Raw genomic sequence first — 23735 nt, 5'->3', positions numbered from 1 at the left:
TAGCTCTTCAATGCTGTGCCAAAAGGCATTTATGCCTTGGTTGCTGTGCATGGTTGTGGATGCTCTCCTGCTCGGGGAGCTCACGCCAGCAGCAATTAGCCTGTGAGCAGGAGAGGGGCAGGCAGCCAGCTCCGCCTGGCCTGCAGGCTCTGGTACAGCCGCAGGAAGCAATGCTGCTCTTGCAAGTGCACCAGCTGTCTGCAGCACGGGCCCCGTGGGATCCCCCTGTGCCATGTAGGAGATCTGGAGACACAGGAGAGGAAAACCTTCCCTTCATCTCCCTCCAGTGCTATTTTCCCCAGAGAGAGTAATAGAGAGGTTATCTGGTGTGCCACTACTTGATGTGTAGCATTCTTATTGATAACAGCTTTCCTGCTGCAGGAGAACCAAGTTACTTGTGCTACCCTTTTCTCAGTTTTATTTGTGTTTGGCTCTCTCTGTGTTATGCCACTTGGTCCTACAGTCTTGCCTGCATTGTTTCTTGAATATTGATCTTCTGCTCCTTTCTTTGCCACTGATCCATATTTGGGTTTGAGAAGTTTCCAATGGTGTCTGTTGTGTTCTCTGCTTTAAGGAGGCATATTTTGTCACCATCATTGTACTATTGTAGTATTTAGGCTGAATGCTTTGCTTTTTTTGCCTTCTGGGCACATTGCTACCATTTTCTTAGCATTGGAATATTTTTGTTTGTTGTCACTTCAGTTCTTACTATGTGTTACAAACCTGTGTTCCTTTTCTGCTTGGAGTCTTGAGGTTTTCTCTGGATTTTCTTTAAAGATACTATATGCTTTTTGACCCTTCCAGAGGAAAAAAAAAATAATTTACAATTACTTAGCATGTTCAAGAAGTACCTCTTTACTCATAGACTTTGTTGATAGGCAAACATGTTTTTTGGGTCACCTTTCTGAAACTTTCTGTGCAGTGTTACCAGTTCTAGGCTTCCAGTATCATTTCCATGTTCAAGAACAGCTGAGTTATAGAGCGAGAATAGAGTTGGGGGAAGAACTGTTACTCTGATTGCTATTTATATGTCTAACATGCTCACATGGTATAAATGTTTTCAAAAAGCACTGGGACAACACAAGAAAAAAATGTTACTGACCTGCATTTACAGCTCTTGTTAAAATCACTCTTTATACAATCTGTATTATTTCCAATGTAGAAAAAACCTTTGGAGAGGATAGAAAGTTTCAGGAATCACTTTCTGGGCTATCAAGGGTTCTTTCCCTTAGAAAGAATAGTCTTGTATGTACCATGTCTGATTCTCAGTCCCTTGGACATGAGAAAATAATTCGTACGTTTGCAGGGACAAATGATATCTTGTGTGCATGGTTGCTTTTGAGTGAGGCTGTGATAACTGCAGCCCAAAGGTTCTCCCTGACTCCCTAATAATTTCTGTTGTTTCAAAGAGTGAATGCTTTCCGTGAAGTTATGTAGCTGTGCTTCCTACTCATGTCCTCACCATAAAGAGGGGAGAATGTTGGTGCAGAAGTGACACAGGCTGTCACCTAGGACCAGTGCTAGTGCTCTGGAGTAGCCTAATGGCCATCTTAGTTGATAAGGTGTTGCTTTTCCAACTTGTTCTGAAAGTTCTACTAATGCAAATGAACACAGGAATTCAGATATTTTGTGGAGGGAAAGAAAATGTTGATTTAACAAAATATATTGTCTAAATTTACTAATAACTGCCTTTCCCATGATTCTTCTTTCTTTTTTTGAGGTATTATCCTCTTATAGAGGCATATTTTTAAAAGCTTTTGTTTCAGTTTTGAAGAGATTTGGTTACTTTTATAAATACAACAAAGGATACTTAATTAAAAATTGCAGATGCAGTAACTTGCAGATTGACTATTTTTAGCATGTTCTCTAATTTTCCATTAAAAATATCAACCTACTGAAATCCCATGATAGGTTTCCATTTTAAGTGAGGTGTCTTGCTCTGCTGCTATTCTCCTGCTGTACTTAATAGTAATTTTTTGTTAAAAAGAGACCTTTCTTTCTGTACTGCTAATTCAGCACAGTGGGGGAAAGGTAGCCAGGCAGCTTGTATACGTGTAAAAGCTAAAAGACTGGAGATATACTGTGGCTAGGCAGAAAATGGCAAGAGAAGATGGAAAGTATCAAAGGGAAAATAAAAAGATGGCAGAAAAAGGAACGAGATGGAAACAATGAGGAATGATCTTGAGATTGTGATTGTGCATTTCTTTTGCAACCAAGATCTGAGATTCATGAAAGATACATGAACTTACAGAGGATGAGATCTGAGGCATTGAAAAAGCAGCCTAAATCAGATATGAACATTTCATGATTGTTCTTTAGACAATTTGATGTCTTAAGAGTCCTTTATAGAATCATACATTCACAGAATGGTTTGGGTTGGAAGGGACCTTGAAGATCATCTAGTCCAATGCCCCTGCCATGGGCAAGGACACCTCCCACTAGAACAGGTTGCTTAAAGCCCTGTCCAACCTGGCCTCAAACACTTATGGGGAGGGGCACCACAACTTCCCTGGGCAACCTGTGCCAGTGTCTCACCACCCTCACAGTAAAGAATTTCTTCTAATATCTAGTCTAAATCTACCCTTTTTCAATTTAAAACCATTCCCACTTGTTCTATTGCTATCTGCCCTTGTAAAATTCCCTCCCAGCTTTCCTATAGAACCCCTTCACACCGCAATAAGGTCCCCCTGGAGCCTGCTGTCCTCCAGGCTGAACAGCCCCAACTCTCTCATCCAGTCCTTGTAGGGGAGGTGCTCCAGCCCTCTGATCATCTTCATGGCCCTCCCCTGGATCCAGTCCAACAGCTCTATGTCCTTCGAGTAAGGAAAATTTTCTGTGTGATGCATTGTAGATTTTAGTGTCCAAAATAAACTGCTATCTGAAGTTGTCACGTGTACTAAAGAGGGAACTGGATTTTATACTCAAATTTACAGTGAAGAAGTTTAAGCAATACTAAGCACTGAAGAATTTGTTCAAAATTTTGACTCTTATTGTGAAAAGGATGTATGGCATGTTGTACCAAACCTATGGGACAGGGATATTTGATCATCTTTTTTAAAGTTTTTCATTTTGATAAACATACATTTAGCAACTGCTACCTTTAAATGGTCATGCAAAGAAATTTCTAGACATTCTAAAAACCTACACATAGTAAACATGTCAAACTGAACATGAATGTTTGAAATTATTTTATTTATGAAATATTTATTTCATAAATAGCACCCTTAAATATCTCCTCTGATTTTTTTGCACTTATTGTGATGCATAACATACTAGGGTATTGATGTTGATATTAATTCATTTAATTTGAGTTGTTTGGGGTACTGCTTATCAATTTATAAATTAATTTCTTCATTTTCTTTAAGTCACTGAGAAATCATGTAAATTAGCAAAGCACACTGAAGTGGAATTCAATATACAGATAATAATTAGATACACAAAAAAGCTGTCTGGAATAAGCAAATGTCATTACAATAAATGTTTCAGCAATGGAGACTCTAGTTATCCTTACTCATGCAGTTATTATAGTCATTGACATCTTTGTTAAAAGTTTAAAAAAAGTGTATGGAAATTGTCTGATCATATGGTGAAGAAATGCAAGTCTCCCTAATCTGTTCCTTACACACGCAAATTCTGTCCAGTTGATAGAATGAAAGTACTTATGTGCATAAATATATTTTACATATCTTGAACATTTGGAGAGCTTTGATTAATTTTCTTCATAAGATAATATAAAAATAAATTAGTAGTGGAATATGGTTTTGAACAAAGCCAGACAATAATGAACAAAATGCAGATCATGTATTATAACAAATAAACTTCTGTTGCAAGATTTTTCTAAAGTACTGTTACAAGTAATTTTCATTTCCTGATGATGTGTATGAACTGCATTCAGTGTTACACGAAAACATTAATCTTTGATAAAAATAAGAAGCATTCAGCTGGCCAACCACATGACACTGGCTTGGATTCTTGGGATTTTGCTACTTTCTCTATGTGGAGGTCACCTGCTCTGACAGAAGTGGCAGAAATATTTTCATTCATTTTAATATATTTTTGAAAAATACTAATCAGCAATAATTGATTTCGTAGCCATCCTGTAGAACCAGATAGAGAGAAAAAAATGTTATGATTAGGAGTTTAACATCTACATTACCTGAAATTCACATTTCAGGACTGATTTGATTTTACTGTTGACAGTTGGATTTGACGGGTAAATATAGCTAGGGAAAATGCTGAGCAAAAGTGCCCTGAAATACTCGGAAATTCTGGAAAGCAGCAGATTTATGATCACTCTTCTTGTGGTTTCTGTGTTTTTAACAATAAGAGTTTATCAGCTACAGAAGATGCTAAGTTGTGATTCATATGTGTTGATTTGCAATAGCAGCTACAAAATGCACATTGTCACCATGTATTTTAATTGACTTGGACAACAGAATTCATTTGCCCAGATGAAGAGTACTCTAAGTTCCAAGGTCTTCACTTTTTCTGGGCTTCGTTTTTTATGTAAAAGCCTTTTTCTATATTATATCTTGCAGATGTGATTCTAACTTCTTTAGATTTATGTAGTATAAACCTATTTATTTTCTTAATTCCTGGAAACTAGGTCACACAGCTGTTGTATATAGAAAATTTCCCAAGGTTAGTGGTGATTAAAGAATGCAGAATTCTTCATATTACCATAAGAGAGTTTAATTTACCTGAAGAACATTTTGTTGTTAATTAAATTTATTTATGGCTGCTTACTTTGTAGTATTTTCTGCTAATCTGATGTTTTTACTTGGCATCTTTCCAAATTGCTCTTATTTTTAATGGACTTCTTAATGCTTTAATGAGTTTAGCCTCTGTTCATCTGTATCCATAAATACTTAGCTGGAGTGAATTTCAGTCAAAGTCTTACAGCTACATTTTAATGATTTCTTGTTTCTTTATGATGAGTATCTTTTTCCACCCTTTACAGAATTCTGGTGAAATTTCATCGGACATTTTGTATTTTCTCTCAAAACAATTTTCTATAGGGAGAATAATAAATTATCTGTATTTCTTTTAATATTTATCCCTGTATTTCAAATCTAAAGCTTCTGTAATGCCGAGTCCTGGTGATTCACAGACTTAATTTTTCACATTTGTGTAATTCTTAGAATTAGGTCAGTCATAAGATTCAGGCAAGTTGGTTGTTCCATAGACTGTATAATGCACAGTTGTACACTATTAGTTAGTAGGTTGAGAGAGGTTCTCCTTCCCCTCTACTCTGCCCTGGTGAGACCACATCTGCGATATTGTGTCCAGTTCTGGGCCTCTCAGTTCAAGAAGGACAGGGAATTGCTTGAAAGAGTCCAGCACAAAGCCACAAAGGTGATGGAGGGAGTGGAGCATCTCCCTTATGAGGAGCGGCTGAGGGAGCTGGGGCTCTTTAGCTTGGAGAAGAGGAGACTGAGGGCTGACCTCAGTAATATTTATAAATTTGTAAAGGGTGAGTGTCAGGAGGAAGGAGCCAGGCTCTTCTCTTTGATGTCCAGTGACAGGACAAGGGACTATGGGAGCAAGCTGGAGCATAGGAGGTTCAATCTGAACATAATGAAGAACCTTTTCACTGTGAGGGTGACAGAGCTGCCCAGAGAGGTTGTGGAGTCTCCTTCTCTGGAGACATTCAAAACTCACCTTGATACATTCCTGTGTGACCTGGTCTAGGTGATCCTGCTCTGGCAGGGGTTGGACTGGATGAGCTTTCGAGGTCCCTTCCAACTCCTAACATTCTGTGATTCTGTGACTATCTTCAGATAATGTTTCACTTCCTTGATGTGTACATGGCTCTTTTGTTTTCAGTAGCTAAGTCATTAAAATCCCACTGTAAACCTTTTCTATCTCTGAAAAGATTTTCTATCACTGCCCTGGGGGATCTGTAGCTATATATAAAGAATATAACCTGCTTTAATACTTCTATTCCTCTTGACAACTAGCCAAATGGTCTGATCCCTGTAAGCACAAATGTTGTTTTGTGGTTTTTAGCAGTATAAACTTTTCTAATATTGCCTTTTGTGCTATGTTATTCCTTTGGTAAATTTTACATTCAGATCGTTCAAATCACCAGTAGTCTTTACATTTCAGTCATGTCCCTGTTACACTAACAATGACCTTAGATGCAGGGTTGGGTTCATGTTAGCTGGCTGAAGAACAGTTTAGGAGTTATGTATCCACAGATAAATAATCCTGATTTTTTTTCTGTCCAGCATTTTATTCTCTTTTCAATTAGTACACCTCTGAATTTGATTTTTAAAGTTATTATTTGCATTTTTTGTTTTCAACCATTTTATTGATATGGACTTAAATGTATATTCAGAAATACCAAAATTATAGATCTTCAATTCGGATGTGTAACTACTGTTGTTTTGAGTATTTTTTGATATTTACCTCATACATAAGATTTAAACTTCCAGAATCAACTAAACACATTTTACAGTGCAGTCAAAGATAGGACAAAGGCAACGTGTTTTAGTGTATTTTAAACTTGCGTATATTCCTGAAGTGCTTTGTCACTTGAAACATTAGCCATTTGCCAAAAGCTTTTCTTTGTAGGGAAGATTATTGCGAAGGTTGTAGTGAAGCAGCATTAGTGTCATTGTGTGACCTCAGATCTCCTTGATCCTTTATAGTCCAGTTTCAGAGTTAGTGTGGAGATTTCACCAGACTCATTGGCTGGTCTCCTCCTGGCAATAGTTAAAAGTCCTTGCAGATTCTTTTAACTCTCTCTGGGATTTTATTATAATGGTGCAGGCTTTTTTTAATTTGTCGGCAAACCATTGCTGGAATTAAGATTATTGTTTTTAGTGTTTCTGTTCTTTTCAGTTTCTGATGGTTATGCAGTTATCATCTGCAGGAGGGACCTCTAATACAGGATTCCACAATATCTGTTTTTCAGCTCTTCCTCCTCAACATTGGTGTGCAGGTGGTCCTGATAAATCCCATGAAGCAATCAGAGCAATAGGACAGCAAACTGGAGAGGGCAGGAGGCTCTTGCCTGTTTTTTGCCTGTGTCCTGCCAGACTTGCCTTTCTTTCCTGATCTCTTGCTGTGAATTATTTATGACTAAACTTTTAAAAGTTTAATCTGTAGGTTTTTTTTCTTTTTTACTTACTACTTTTTTTAAAAATTGATTTATTTTTTCCTTTGTTTTTCATTTCATAGGTCTGGTGTAAGATTTATGAACATACGTGAGAAATGTAGTGAGGATGCTAGTAAATTACTGCTGCCAGCAATGCCCAAGAATATCCCAGTTTTTTCTGGAACTCACAGGGCAGTTGTGGCCATTCTGTCTTTTTCCTAGTTAGAATAATCCAAGTTTTGTTAATTCTCTGAGTAGATCCCTGTAGTACAGTCTTTGTGGGTTACTCACCTTTGTTTAAAATCCATATTCCCCTCTTTCTGATGCAGTTCACTGAGCTTTTGTGGATCCATTAAACATGGAAAGGAAGCACTCAGGATATTTAAAATTAATTGCCAGTTTGGTGTTTTGTTTGTGTGTGCGCGTGTGTGTGTGTGCTGAAACCTTTAACATCTTTGGGCTGATTATCTCAGTCCTCACTCACTCTACAAGTCTTGGAGTTCAGTCAAGTTGACAGACTATGCTCAGTTCATTTGATCTTTCTGGTCCAGGTTTTCAACAAAACTAATACATCAAGAACAAACTGTAGAATTTGAACCTTATATGAAATGTTTGGTGTAAATGTAAATTAATCTATTTCTCATGCACTTATTTTCAGAAATCCCAACTCCTGACTTGCTCTCTATGATAACAGTGCTAGAACTACAATTAAAAGTTACAGTTTAACTCACCTAAATGTGGATAATTAGAAAGAAAATACAAATGCCCTGAAAGTAACACATCTGTCAAAATTAACTGAAACTATTTCTTGATGAATTGTACCTTGCTTGAAATGTGGAATGACATTTTTTATAACAAAAATATTTTCTGAGTCAGTAAAAGATAATGAGATGCTGTGAAGTATGTATTGAATGTGGTATTTGGTCTCAGTTTTGCTATTCATCTTAAGCTTTATGCAGTATAGAGGTTTGGTTCTAATACGTCAACTGCTTTTAATCCAGCAGCCAGACTTTATAGATACAAAAACTTTAGAAGTAAGGCAAAAAATCTGCTTAATTTCATCAAGAATAAGATTTCACTATTGAGTGAGTGTTAATCCAAAGTGTCACCTGTCATTATTTGTTTTCATGTTCTGCGTTGTTGGCAGGCTGCTATATGTCACTATATAACAGAGATACCTCCTCCATATTGATCCTTTCCCTCACCATCAGGCACTTTTTGTGGTTTGCTTTTTTTTTTTTTTGAGGGGGGGGGCGTGTGAGGGTGTTTCTCTTGTTCTAATTAAATGTTTTTCAAATCCCGGAGTGATTTTTCCATTCATTTCCTTATTTTCTTTAGTGTCTGAAATGTTGCTACAATCTCCTGGGTAGCAGTGGCAATGCAGTCTGTTCTTTGTTTTTTAGACTGGCACAACTGCAGTGGTTTACACTTTCTTTTAGAGTAGATTGGTAAAGCTGGCTTGCTGAGTCTTGAGGCTGGCCTGATTTCCTCCTAATTTTTCATTCCCAGTGAGTAGTGTATTGTAATTTTAAAAGCTGTTCTACAATGTAAGATATTCCAGGGAGTTTTGAGCCTGAAAAGTGGTGGTCTGTATGAATGAACCAAATACTCATCAAAAAATATTATAGTTGAATGGAAAGAACAATTTGGTCTTTTATTTGGAGGCATGCTAGAATTTGAATAGTCTTTTCTGACTTGCTTTTGGATACAATAAACATGCTTCATATTGCTATGTATATGATGTATGTGATAAAAAGTATAGTTAGTATACTAACATTAGCATGTTCAAATGTTACTATTTTCTACATCTGATTAAAACAACTCCCTTGAAAGCATGTCCTTTTCTTTACGTCTGATTTTTTACATGGTGTTGCTTCTATAAATCATTGTCTCTCCTGCTAATAAGTAATATGTTCGCGTAAGAGGTAATCTTTTAGATTATTGAAGCCAAGCAAACTCATGTGCTGCTTTAGAGGTTGTTATTCTTGATGAACACATTAACAGAGATGACAAAAAGATCAGTTTTAGCTTTTCTTATTTAACAGACTAGTCTGTTCCTGATCTTTATAAAATATCTTTTACTTTTCTGGCCAGATACACTTCTTAAAGTAGATAAGCACAGTCATATTCAATGAAAATTTTTGCACTTCACTGCCTTAATCATATGATAGCGCGATTCTACCTGAAACATCTTATATTGTACCATGTTAATGGGTAAAATTAGTTTATTGTATACAGGAAGTCTGTATTTTTGTAATTTTCATAGAATAAAAAATAGGAGTATAGATATATCAATGGCTTACTTTTAACTTGCTTTTTAAATTAAAAATAAATCAAATTTAAAAAAATAATTTAAATTGTATCCATATCAAAATTATTTATCAAAATAATTTATTTATTTTAGGGTTTTTGGGACCCTCTTGTGAAGACAAAATAGACCCTTGTGTGTCGTCTCCCTGCCGAAACAATGGAACCTGCTATGCAGATAGACTTGCCTTCTCCTGCAGTTGTAGTCCTGGATTTACAGGACCTACATGTGCTCAGCTGATTGACTTCTGCGCTCTGAATCCTTGTGCACATGGCATTTGTCGCAGTGTTGGAACCAGCTACAAATGCCTCTGTATCCCTGGTTTGTACTAGTTACATGTTTTGTAAATATTCTAATATTTTTATATGTTGATTCCAATACATAGGTTAAAATTAATTACTTTTTCTGTATATAAAACGCATTGAACAGATGTTCTATATGTTGACAATAATGATATGAATCTGCACATTACATTTGGAAAATCAAAAATTGCAGAGTGAGCACTGAAATTAGCCACCAAGATCCATATGGTCGATATCTACAGCTGTATTATACAACTGTAGTCTGCATGATAAGTCTTTTAAAGGTGAGTCTTTTAAAGGTGACGTATCAGTGTCATTGAAATTACAAATTTTGGTAGAGAGAATGGAAAATGTGACACTCATCATTTAGGAAGGAGTGGAAACATACAAGGTAGCTGAACAAAGGTAGAGAAAGGAAAAAAAAAAAAAGCTTAACCCAAAGGGTTTAGTTCTGCCATCCATGTTTACATAAATTATTTCAGAAGTCCCAGTGATACTACGTAGGTGAGTATAGCTGGTAGACTTAGCTGGTAACTGTTTGATAATGTAGCCTAACAGCGTATGGTGTCTGGGTTGCATTTTGCTTAGCTCTAGATTTTTTGCAGTAAAACAGAATATTGGGATGCTTATAGCACTCTTTATATGTTTTAGCAATGATAATTAATAGGTGAAGTAGCAATTAGAAGAAATATCATGTGCTGCACATCTACTACTGCTTAAGCACTTAAGACTGAAAACCGTTGTTTTCATTTCAATAATTTTGGAAATTTTAAAAAAAGCCTGTTCCTATGAAGCTATAAACTTGAAAACTGCAGAAGTTAAGGGAAAAATAAAGTGTATGAGGGTAAGCTAAGGAGTGATATTGAATAGTTAGTAGGTCTGCATATACATAATGCTGTGGCATGCATACTGTTCTCCAGAGTTCCTCTCAGAGATGTACCTTCTCTCTGCTATTTTGCCTCGTTTTGCCTTGTCAGAAACCAGTTGCAGTTCTCCAGCTCTTTTCCCTCCCTTCCTAGTTAGCAGGATGTAGAGGTATCTTACCAATCGCAAAGGTTTTGCCTGAAGTAGGCAAGTACTCCTATAGGTGGCGAGTACGAACACTAGTACATGCAACATCCAGATGTTTTCGTTTTAGACTGCATTGAAGTAAGTCAGGTTTTTTTTCTTCCTAAAAGAAGTTTCTCCTTTTCCTCCCAAGAAAGAAGCCCACAGTCTGTTTCTAGAACACTTCAGATTAGGATAGCAAGGCTTAGGATAATCAGAAAGTAAAATAACTGTTTAATTTGACTTTCATGTTTTACTGGCATTTTGAGGAAGAAAGATGTCACTGCTTGCTTCTCCTGCTTCTTATGGCTTTAGAGCAAGGTGAAACATAGAGAACTCTCCTATTTTCCTTGAAGAGTGAGATTTTATCTGAGATTCTGTGGCCCAATAAAACTGGTATCTCATCTGAAGAGAGATCTGTGAGGACAGCTAATGTCTTCGTCTTTGAAGTGTGCACTCAATATACTAAGTGTCTTTCTGCAACTGATGCATGTGATCTTCAAGGAACTTCCAGATGATAAGATGTTTGAAACTGCCTAAGGATGAAAGCATTCATCACGTCATAGGAATAATGGATTGATTTTTGGAAATAAGCCATCACTCATTAAATCCATAAATGTGGGAAGGACAGCAAGGTCCTCACTGATGTATGCTATCCTGAGAGGGAGACCACAACATAGTTGTGTTGTTTTACCATTTTATTGTTGAAATTTTCTTCTTGTAGTGTGTTCTGGGTTTGTGGAATGGAGATACTTCTAGTAATTGGTTAGACAAGTATTTAGTACACTTACAAAACTTGTGCATATATAATACAATTATCTTTATCCAGAGCATGATATAACAGTGAGGTCTGTTTTAATTAAATTTTATAAAGCCTGTTGAAAAAGGTAATCTTTGGAACTCAGTTCAATAAGCAATCCTAACTATTCTAGACTGTCTAGTTTTCTTACATTGTCTAGTTTTCTTACATTGATTTTGATAGATCTGAATTTAACTGGTATAGAAAACACTGATGTTCTGTGCATTTTATGTTGAGTTGTTTCTCCACCAGAATGGATTTAGTTTCATTTGTGGATAATAGGGAGTTTGTAATGAAATCTACTAATGCCATATTTGTAGAAGGTGTCAAAATTAATCACTGCTATTTAGAGACTAGGAAAGACCCATCAGAAGCTGTTTTTTGGAGAGGTACTCACAAATGAGTGGAATTTTGTAGTTTGGATTTGACAGATTTATAATTAAATTACATACCTCTTTATAAAGGAGAAAAATACAAAAGTGACATGCAGACAATATCCTAGTAGTGTTATCTCATACTTCATTTGCTGTCCAGCATTTGTGAATTTATACCTACAGCATTATAAGAATCTCATGTAAACTTTAACTATTGAGATGTATTAACTTATTTAACCTAAAAAACCCCCTCTATTTTATGGGCAGTTTTTCAGGAAGCATCCTCAATTATTCTGCTTGCAACTTTTCAGAAATCAGAGGGTAGGTAGATTTTTGTGGCAAGGTAGGTTCAGATGTTTAAGTGACCTCAAATGTTTTCAGCTTGGATGTTTCTGTGAACAGTGTGGGCAGTTTTCATCTGAAGAGAAGAACGGCATTATGTAATGCAGAAGACTATTTCCTAACATGTGGTTTGTTTTATGTATTTCAGGAAGCAAAGACGATAATTCTTTCATTACAAATTTTCAGTCTTCCTTTTTGAAGTGTTTAATTGCTTTTCTGCTCATTTGCATAATAGAGGAATCCTTAGAGAAAAAGATTTGGTATTGTGATGATGAGCAACAGGCCTAATCATATTTAAATAGAGCTAGCATATCCTGTCCTATTGAGAGCACAAACTAGAATTCATATCAGTTGATAATCAGTTCCATGTCTGACAAAAAATAATTTTGATTGCAGGTAGTTGAAATTGCCAGGTGCTGTTTTCCTAAATTCATTTTTAGAACTGAGAATATAATAGTTTAATATCCCTTCATTCTGGATATTCTTTCCCTGACCCAGCCCTGACAAGGACTAAAGAGCAGAGAGAGTGAGCAGGAAAAAAAGGTTTGAAGTTTAAAAAAATAAAAAAAATTAAAAAAAAATCCAGAAAGTCAAGGGAAAAAAGCACAACAGGTAGGAATATGAGAGTTACTTGGTAGCATCAACCTATTTCTTGATTGGCTAGTGAGTATTTTGTTAATTTGTTTGGACTTGTAACTGAAAACTGCTGTGTTTCTGGTTATCGAATGGTACAATCAGGGCATGGTCAAGAAAAATCTCTACAGCAGATGAAGAAGCTGCCTAACACTGGACAACAAGGAAAAGTGATCAAAATGTATCGATATGTCTTGATCTTTAAGTGATTTTTAATATATGACTGAAAAAAACAGAGATTAATAAAGAGCTTTTTTAAAGAACACTAATGCTGCAGATTGCTTTGGGAAGTTCTGAAAAGAGTTGTCAGGATTCAAATACTTTGAACTGTAGAAAGCAAAACACAAAAAGAGATCTTCTACCTTTGTATAAGCAATGGGAAGATCATCAAGTCAACAGAAACTTGAATTTCTTGATTAGTGTAAAATTTTTTTCTTCTAAATTTCTGATATAAAAAGGGATCAGATTTCCAGACTGGAGTATTGGGAGCTATGCGGCATGAGTGCCCTTTCTGGAGTCATCCAGGGTAGGAAAAGCTAGGCCTTTCTTTTTCCAAGTAAACCAGGGAAGTTTTACTCTTCAGATTAATGTTTTTTGCCTGTGGTTCAAACAACAGAAAGCTAGTTAAATACTCTTGGGCAAATAAAAACTTCTTTTCCTGAAATTTGTCACCTAAACTCTATTAGAAATTGATAGTCAGGTTTGTTCAAATTAATTCTGTGTCACATAGGACTTCAAAGTAGTCTCACACATCTCGTGTTATGGACACTTATTTAAATTATATTTGTGCATTTAAAAGTTAGCCAGATGAGACACCATAGAGGCTGCATCCAAGACCATATATAGTACTTCTTTAATTGAACTCTTGTGTTACTCCATGTGTGAAATTTATTCGGAAGTATTATAATTTTTTTTTTCTAAAAATTGTGTAGACTGCTGTAAACTTCACTTTTAAATATAACAACTTTCCTCTATAAATAATACTACTTGCTTCATATCACGGTGGAAATAAAGGCCAAATTATGAGTTTGTCATGAATCTGTCAATAATTTAAAAATAATAATGATAATTTAAAAACTTGGATAACTTATTTCAAAAGATCATTAAAGAACTGCACCTAAGTAGTAGCAAGGTAGGAATAGTCAGAATTGTTTGCTTTCTTCTGTTATGCCTTTTCATTGTTATGAAGGTACCTTTTTGGGTTTTTTTTAAATTCTTTTATTTTTAATCTTAGCAGCAGGATTTAAACCAATTGCCTTCAGAGATTTTCCTCATGAGCTAAAGGCGTAGTAGATAAATGAGAGTCAGCTCCTTTGTAGATCAGCATTTAGAAGGCATCACAATACACACTTTGCCAGTGGTTTGAGTAATTATTGTGTGTAAGGCAGATAAGCAATTAAACTTGAGGATTCCTATGTTCCAATTCCTGAAAAAAAACTGTGAAGTAGTGACCATAGAGCATGGCCTAACACATTTTTGGTATCTTCACCAAAAAGCAGTTTGACAGAGTGGATGAGTTACGTTTCTGGTATATTAAAAGGCTCATTCTCTTTACAATTTTGCCTGCAGAGACTTTGACAGTCTCTGTTATGATTAGTTGTAAAGTGGATGAAGAAAATTCTTGTGTAGTTTAGTAGCATTATCAAGGGTTAATAATAAACATACTGAAGTACATAAAGATATTTCCATACATTAGTAGGAAAGAAATTATCTCTGCCGCTTGACCCTGAGGCTTTCTGGCTTTCAGCATCAGTGTGCCAGCTCCTAGACTTCATTGTCTTTCACTTTCAGACATGTCTCTGAATTCATATATATTATTTTTTTAAGATGTACTAATGGTAAGTTTATTAAATGACATTTTAAAACTCCCTTCTGAAACATATTGTTTTAAAAACTTCAGAACCTGGCACTTAGATTTTGTATTCAGTTCTAGGATGCCATGTTATTTTTATTGAGACATTTGACAGATGATATAATTTCTTATTAGAGAAGCAAAGTGCTGCAGAGTTTTGCTTATATGTGTGACCTGAATGTCATCCTTCCTTCGTGCACTGTTTCTACTAGCAGGCATAGTGGCAGCTGGATTTTCATCTGTGTTACTTCTGCCTCAAAAATTAAACATGAGAGGAATTTTAAACATTTCCAATCAGCCCAAGGTCTGCGCAAGTCTCCTTGCTTGGTAGACAGTTTGGTTTCCATGCTTTTTTGGCCAGTGTACAGATTTGAAGAATGATAAATGATAGTTATTATACTTGCATATATGCACAATTTGTGGAACACACACAACCAGGCATTTACTATTTTTTTTGTGTTAGCTTTCATTGTGAGCATTGTTATGGATAAACTACATCACTAATAGATTGTATAGAAAAGCTAATTTGTATAAATTAACTTGGAAAGCACTCTAATACTTTTTAATCTTCCCATTTCCAGAATGGAGAGGAAAATGTGTAAGTTATTTATAAGTTGAATATACTTGTTTTTCAAATGCCTGCTGAGAGGGATCTGTGGAATTCAACGACCTATGCAACAATACTTACTTTGTATTATGTGTGTGATTTTTCAATTACACATGAAACTTTACCTTTAAATCTTCAATTATATGCTTATACAACCAAATTATTAATACTTATCACCTGGCACTTTTCAAGTAATGAAGAAATATACCAAGAGTTTGGACATTAGATTCATAGTTTGTGTTGTGTTTTCATGCTTGCCCCAGATTAAAAAAGCTAATCTTGATAAAAATTCTTGTGCTTATTTGCTGAATTTCTCATCCAGAGGCTGGTTCATTAAACCAGTGGAATCCCATTGCGTTTGTTCATAGAACATTTATTTAGTCCCTGAATCCCAAAGCAGTTTCTTCCTACTTTTAAACCTTTTCCCCTCTTTTACACTCCATTCTTTCAATGGAGCTGCTGCTATCAATTTCAAATGCAAATATTTAATATTTAATTTTTAATTTTGTCTGGCCCAAAGTGAAGAAATCTATCTAGAAATTGCGTAACTTAATATTACAGCAAAGTTTTTCATTTGGCTTTCTTAAAGACATAGCAGTATGGAGTATGAAACTGCAAAGCATGTGGACAGACATTAGCACCTGCCCTCTACTTTATAAATATATATGATAACACATATAGAGCATGCGAAGGGAGTGGGGGGAAAGAAAAAAAGAACTGTCAGAAAAAATTCCAAAGGGTATGAAGAGTGGTGGCAACCTCAGAAAGTAATACCATGGAATATGTTTCCTCTGTGCTTTGTTTTTTCCTCATGTAGCTTAATTTTGCTCATGTAGCTTAATAAATGGGTATAGGAGAGCTGTTTTATCTCAGTGCCTTTGCAGAGGCAAGTGTAACATTTGTCTGTATCAGTAGCAATTTTTCTTTTCTCTGCCTTTTCCACTTCGGAAGTGGAGCAAGAAATGCTGCAAGCTCTGGCCAAAGTGACTATAGGTTAACTCCAGTTCCAGACCGTCTGTGAGCCCTTTATTGCCTCTGTTTCCTCAGCTTGTTTCCACTTCTACATTAAGACAACCCTCCACACAATCTGGCCATAGCTGGTAAGCATGCCTTCCTGCCATCTGGAGCAGCTTTTCTCTCTTTTTCTCTTATTTAATTGCTATATAAGCTCAGACTTTAACTGAACTCATTTATTTCTTGACTTATAGAAGAAACTGTTAGTGAATGACCATATGTGAACTGATGCTGTTTCCTGCAAAACAGAGCTCTCTTGCATTGTCTCCCATTAAGCCTTCCCATAAAGATGGGATTTTTGTCCTGCTGCCTTCATTTCCTGAAGTGTTATGTGTGGATAAGCACAGGAGATCACAGTTGAGGAGAAGCTAGTGTCTAAGAAAGCCTCAAAAGCTTTCAACTTTGTTCTTTATTGATTTATAACGTTAATAGTAAGCTTCTTCCTCTCTCTTTTGTTAAACTGATAGTGAACATATTCTCCAGACATTGATGAGCACTGCTGTATCTTTTGCTCTGTCAACTGCTCTTGTAGGCTTTGACAAAACCCATGGCTGTTTCTTATCGGCCTGTGTGACACAGATTGTGTTCCCTTGCAGATTTTCTCCCTTTGCAGGTTTTAGCATAACCGTGTGCAAAGAAAGTGTACCTCGGCATGTAGCTGTATGAAGATCATACCAGAGAGCATCAGGCAAATATCCTGACCTCTTCAAAGCAGCCTTCCTGTTGCTCAAGAAAGGGGAATAAAGATTTGGGAATCCAGAGGCGAGTGGCAACAGATCTGTTCCTGCCTTTGTAATGACTAGTAGCAGAAGGACAGTCATGTAGAGAGAGAAAAGGCAATGTAGGAACATCTTTATTTTAGAGTGGTTTTAGGTTCCCTGTCCGTTCCCCAGCCTCTGTAGAGAACACATCAGAATGGGAACATCACTGGCACATTCTGCTTGAGTTCATGAAGGTGCTGTTGTTGAAGGCATACCCAATTTCCAGTGACCTGGAAAAAAAATGTTTAGTAATATTAGTTGCCAGTTGCCCTTTTTGAAGCTGCAATGCTCAGTGTGTTTTTTTTCCTCTGCTCAGGACACAGCAGCTGGAAAAGTGTTGTTAATGCAAGTATTGTTTTTCACTTTCTGAATACGTCCACAAAAATGTTATATGGCACAAAAGATGCAAAAAGCTGTATTTGGCATTGCTTGTGAACATAAAGGCAGCAGAATCATAATGTAACTAGAAAGAGAGGAAGAAACTATACTGGAGTCTGTTACTCTGAAGTTATCTATGAAGAATTCACTTGTTTCCATCTAAATTCTTTAATGAAAACAGAAAAATTATTTATGTAGTCTTTTTGAGGGTATATGTATGAATTCAGTATAATACATCTTTTGTATGAATTCAGTATAATTTAACAGCAGTAATACAACGAGAAACACTTGTTAAGAATTATATGGTGCCTCTTAGCTCTATGAGAAACACACCTTTCCCTCAGATGCCTGGTCCCACAGCAGAACTTTCTCAGTTCCAGCAGAATGAAGGTGCTGCCACCAGAGTGAGGACAAGGAGGGGGAAATCCTGCGTGGGTGAGATCTGCCCTCTCATGGAGAGAGAAAATATCTTTTCCCTCCCTGTGTGCAGTGTCTGACAGTGTGAGCTGTCTTAGTCCTCAGGAGGTGATATGGTAGTTCGTATTGATTTTTGAAACCAGTATTGAGTCCCAAATTTCCATCTGCTCCCCTTGAAAGGTGGGAAGTGTGTAACACGGGGAAAACCTTCCCCACCCCCCTCAAAATATCTAATTACATCTGTGTTCAACACAGAATTCCCACATGATTTTCTTTAAAGTTTTCTGATTCTGGAGGTTTGTTTGTTGGCTACAGATGTCACAACATAAGGATATTTCCTTTTATCATAAAGGGACCATAGGCTAATAAAAACTCATAATATTTAGTTAAAGTAATTCTTTATTGCCTGGCTAACAGCTTTGGAGAAAGTGGTTCTGAAAGGTTTCTTAATAAGCTACTAGCCTATTTACTGTGAAAAGACAATGTTGTGCAAAATCAAATGGATAATATTGTTGCATTTTGTGTGATACTAACATCTGTTGTATCTTCATACAGTTTTATTTTTAATTATCCGTAAGAGGGAGAGGGGATGGAAATGGTATGTGGGGGTGGCATTTGTCATATTTTCTATTGTTCTATGAGAATTTTGGGGAAAATTTACAATATAGATTGCCACTTGCTAAGGTGTGACCCTGCCCCTCTCTGGTTCTTTGTTCATGAAAGATACCCTCATTCCATGTCTGTAAGTTTTGCTGCTAACTAGCGATTATCTGAAGAAATAAAATCACACTGTAGAATCTACACTTTGTATTTTAGGCCTTTTCCATGGCATCTTTATTCATGCCCATGGCATCTTACATACTCATTCATGTATTGCTTTTCCAGCTATATGTAATGAGTAAATCAATATTTTAAAAAGCACTGTTCAAATGCATGGTCTTGTATTATAGATTACATATACATATTCGTGGTATTATATCACAGTAATAGGAGATCGAGAGAAGTATCAGCTATGATGAGTCAAGAAGGCTAAATATTTGACTTATTTAACCAAAATTAATCCATGGTAGGGGTGCGTGAAGAGTATCCTTATGTACTGTTACATACCATAACATATCTTCTCAGTCTGACTGTTCTTTATGAATGTTTTTAGTATTGAAACATATTTGAAGCTGCTTTTTTAATGTGTATATATTACACATTCATTTCAGAATGAATATTGAGAAAAGTTGGCAAATAGAAGCAAGATTTTGTTTAAAACAAATAAATAATTTCCCAGTCTACATTGTTTTCAGTGCCAGCCAAATATTATAAAAGAACAAGCCAACAGGAAAAAGACTGTGCAGTAACCACTGAGTCTCTGGTGTGACTCTGTGGACAATAGCATGGGCTAGAATGTCTATCCCCACCTTTTCGTGGAGGGATAAAGAAGAGATGGTGTGATGGTTTCATGAAGCCAAACCATTTACTAAAACATCCAAAGCACTGATTTGTGTTAATTATCAAGTCAATTCAGTTGATGTTAAGTGCGTGGGCTTTGGTTTGCTTGAGAAGGAGGTAGGCTGTGTGATGCCCCAAGTCAGATGCTCTGACTTGCAGTTATTAGCAGCATGTAGCTAATAGAGAAGAGATGTAGAAAATGCAAAGTCTGGTCATTCAAATATTTGCTGTAATTTCCAGGAAGGGGGTAAACATTATGAAAGATGCATGTTTTAGTAGAAATATTTGTACTATTTGAATTAGTACTTTCAAAAAGTTAAGAACCTATTTTGTTTAATATATTTAATTCTGAACCTTCCCCTGAAGGTAATTTGGCTAATTATGAAGCATTCACTGTGCCCTCAGGGAACGGGGAAACTATTTAAAAAGAATTGAGCAAATTGCCTCATACTTTTCTCATTAGTCAAACAGTAGCAGTTTTACAATTCTTTTGTGCTAATGCTTGACTGTCAGGGAGAAAACAGTGCTTATGGTGTATTTAAATGCATTATTTGTACTTACTTATCATTATGAACAATCTATTTTCTATTTTTTCTTGTTGATATATTAGTAGCCTATAAATTTAGGCATTCTTTCCAGAGTTGGAAAGTCCCTACCTTATTAAAAAAGAAAAAAAAAAAACAAAGAAAATTTTTTAAGTGAAAAGAAATGAGAGGAAGCTTTCATTAACAAAAACATAAGCTCTATTGAAGAGGAATTAAATAAGCTTCATGATATCAAATATAATAGCCTTCAAAATGACTAGGCTTATGATTCCTCATATTTAATATGAAGTAACCAATACAATCAGGCAAACATATTTTAGCATTACAGCTAGTTTATTTCCACTGTTACATTAAAATAATTTATGCTGTTACTTAATATGAGTTGGTACTACTTTTACCTGACACACTACATCTAGAAAGTAATTTCAGCTGCTATTAAGTCTGATGATCGTATGACACACTAACTGATGAAAGAAGTGCTATTTAAGTGCATTAACTCCTTATTTCTTACCTCATAATACAAATGACTCGGTGGCCATTAGCAGGTCTCATAGCTTTTCTGTGCTCCTACTTTCTTTGTCTGCATAATCAGACCATAATACCTGCCTATGGCTTGGGAATGCCATAAAAAATTAAGTACCTTAATGCTTCTACAGTGTTTTGACATTGTACAGCATTAAAGTTAAAATACATTATCATTCTAACTACTGTTATACAGTTATTACCACTTTGATGAAAGTTAGCTTTGATGCAAGGCTCTGAAAAAGCTAGGAGATATGTCAATATTAATTTATTAATTTTTGCAATCAGAGTGTGGCTATTTGCATTGCTCATAGTGGGCTTCGTCACCAGCCCCCATGTTTATGGTCTCACTGTGGTTTATGGCAGGATCAGTGGCTGGGACTCTGAACACTAGGCTTCCAGGATTTTTTTTGCAATTTCAACTGGGTAGCAGATGTCCTTAAAATCAATGTCTTAACATGTACGTGTCTGCACAGTATATTTCAATTAGCAAGCATCTGCCCACAATCTATAGTTACTTAATTATTAATTTTTACTGGGAAGAGTTTCATAGCTTGTTTTATTTCCTTTTTGTGTGTTTTAGGTTACCACGGCCTTTACTGTGAGGAGGAATATAACGAATGCCTTTCTGCACCCTGCCAGAATGGAGCCACCTGCAGAGACCTTGTCAATGGCTATGAGTGTGTGTGCCTTGCTGAATATGAAGGTAGGATGGGTTTTGCCTCTTGTTTTTTGAATTGTTTTGTGTATTTTTACATACACTTTCTTTACAAACAGAGATACACAATATCCTCCATTGAGCAGAAATAAATCCCACATCTAAAATTGATGGCAACAAACTTCAAAGTAGATCCTGATCCCATATTCTTTATTCAAATTAGTAGTTCAGATTTAGCTGGTCTGTGAGAAATTTATGTCCTTGTTTGGGGACAAATGGCTTCTCTCTGTTCTTCTCAGGTGTACTTTTTTCTGTTGTTTTTAAGGTATGTTAGAAAGTTATGGGATTTTAAAAGAAAATATAACTGTTAAATAATTTTTTTCATCAGTTGTTGTTAGGACCCATTACATGGAGTGTTTTCCAAATATTTTTTTAATTCATTTTTTCCAGTGAAGTGAGTTAAAAACTTGGTAATAAAAGATTAGTATTTTAAACAGATGAGCACAAAGGAGTAAAAATGAAAATTTTCTGTTGATTGTTCATTTAGAAGACCTTAAAACCCAGAGACATTAGTAGGTCTGTGACTGATTTCCTGTGTTGATGGCAGCTATTCCTAGATATGTTCAAATGGAGTTGGTCTTTGATGTTTTTAAGTAATTTATGAAATAGAGCGGAAAAGTTTGTGTTTTGCTATACAAAATCTTTTATCTTGCAGTAGATTTCAGCTTTACACAGTATAGCACGTATCAGCTCTCTGTGATGTGTTCGTCTCTGGAGAGTTAAAATGATAATTTTGTGTATTCTGTTTTGAATCATGCTATGAGAACATTTTGAATGTGGTTTTATATGTTATTGCTATTAAGAAATATATCTACTTTATATAGAATGACTATGTTTTAAGGAACATTACCCCAGCATTTTCTCATTAAGAGTATCAATCCTCATCTGTGTGGATAAGTAACGCTCACTTAACAGCTGCTTGAGGCTAAATATGTATTTCATGCTGGTGATTGCACTGCTCTTTGACAATAAATACAGAATTCATCATTTTAGAGGCTTAGTGAGGAAATGACCCTCAGCTTTTGATGACAGTTTAAAGAGCACTTAACCATAATGTTATGACCTCATATTCTGTTCTCAACAAACCTGTACATGCAGCAGAAAGCACTGTGTGCTCAGCACATTTTGCTTCAGATGTAAGCAGGGGACCTGGTCCTATAAGTAGCTTTTGCTGATTACAGAGCTTTCTTCATTCCCATACTTAAAGTTTTCAGTGGTGCTAATGAACAGAGCTGAGGTATGCAGCTCAAAATAATATGTGGGCCATTAGAGGCCTCAGTTTTACCGCCGTCTTTGGTCTCCTCTCTGGCGCATAGACAAGAGCTGTTATGGCTGGTCTGGATTGAAGGATGTGCTTCATACCCCACATACCTGTGGGCTTCTAGCTCTGCTGCCTTCTGTTGCTTAGCTGCAGGATGCTCAGACCAGAGTGCTCTGCCTTTTTGCTGCTGACAGACTGACCAAATTATTTCAGCAGGTCTGTAGCAAATGAGTAAGTGTGTGTGTGTGTGTACATATATAAGATATATTTTAATTAAGCTGCTTTTATATATATTTTAATAATCCCTTTTAACTTAAGATGATTGTTTTTGTATAACTCATGGAAATTTGCATTGCTGTACATAACTGCAGTGTTGAACACTAGAGAAGTAAGTTCATTCCTTTTAATGATTCACTTAAATATATTGTGTACATACATCTGATATGTGTAAAATTTCTTACTTTTTGTATTGAATTTTTTTTCTTGTATACTTTTCTGTTAAGACTCTGTTTTCTCACTAATTTTACTTCTGCATCTCAAGCTCTCCAAATTAAAATTCAAAAATTGCCCAATTCCAGTGCAACAGTTGGTATTCATGAAAGAGGTTGGGAAGGAGTAAGGCAGGATCAGCTGATGTTCACTTTTCACATGTATTTGTCTGCCCTCTTCAACTCCTCCATCGTTGTGGGTTCTGTAATCTTCGCAAGCAACATAATTCCTTTGAAGTCGTTCACTACCTTGGTTAGAAACATTTTCCTGATGCCCGAGCTGTATTGCAGGTTTTATACATAATGTAAGTTTATGCTTCTATAGATTGCATTGATGCATCTTTACAGTTTGTAGGACAGTGAGGATTTAGAAATATGCCTTTAAAAGTGAAAGATGTGTTTGTAATTTGTAAATATTATCATATGGAAGCATTCAGAAGCCTGTCTTGTTCTTGAGTTTGTTGAAATTCTTCTAAAAAGTATAAGAATGGGAAAACTTGAAGATAATTTAGCATTTTAGCTAAGTGGTTGCTTTGGATTCCTTCGCAAGCAAAGAATGGTAATAAGAATTAGATTTAGACTTAAAACTTACATTAATGGATAAACTTAAGCAGGTATTTTAAATGCAAATTAATTTCACTGTATTAGGTACATTATAAACAAAGTCCCACCAATCACTTGTTATTCACATATGTACTTCTATTTTTTTTTTGTATTTCAGTGCCATCCATGCATTGATTAATCATTCATGTATTGATTTTTCTAATTTTATCTGAAAAGTAGATCCAGAGAAAATGATGTATGTAGCAGTGCCATTAGAGCCTC

At 35.8% G+C, this 23735-nt stretch overlaps 1 protein-coding gene across 1 annotated transcript in view; it reads left to right on the top strand.

The window, feature by feature from the left end:
• The window catches only part of DNER (delta/notch-like EGF repeat containing), a gene marked incomplete at both ends in the record, with an annotated part of 39242 nt that overhangs the window by 7143 nt on the left and 8364 nt on the right, over window positions 1–23735 (top strand). The window contains 2 exons of the mRNA XM_010194093.1: window positions 9507–9731; window positions 21027–21149. Coding sequence (XP_010192395.1) covers window positions 9507–9731; window positions 21027–21149 — 348 coding nt within the window. The remainder of the gene's footprint in view (window positions 1–9506; window positions 9732–21026; window positions 21150–23735) is intronic.

This window comes from Mesitornis unicolor, unplaced genomic scaffold (assembly GCF_000695765.1).
Source record: "Mesitornis unicolor isolate BGI_N332 unplaced genomic scaffold, ASM69576v1 scaffold37121, whole genome shotgun sequence".
Classification (NCBI taxonomy): domain Eukaryota; kingdom Metazoa; phylum Chordata; class Aves; order Mesitornithiformes; family Mesitornithidae; genus Mesitornis; species Mesitornis unicolor.
The sequence above is the reverse complement of the archived record's forward strand: the minus strand, read 5'-3'. Positions and strand labels throughout refer to the sequence as shown.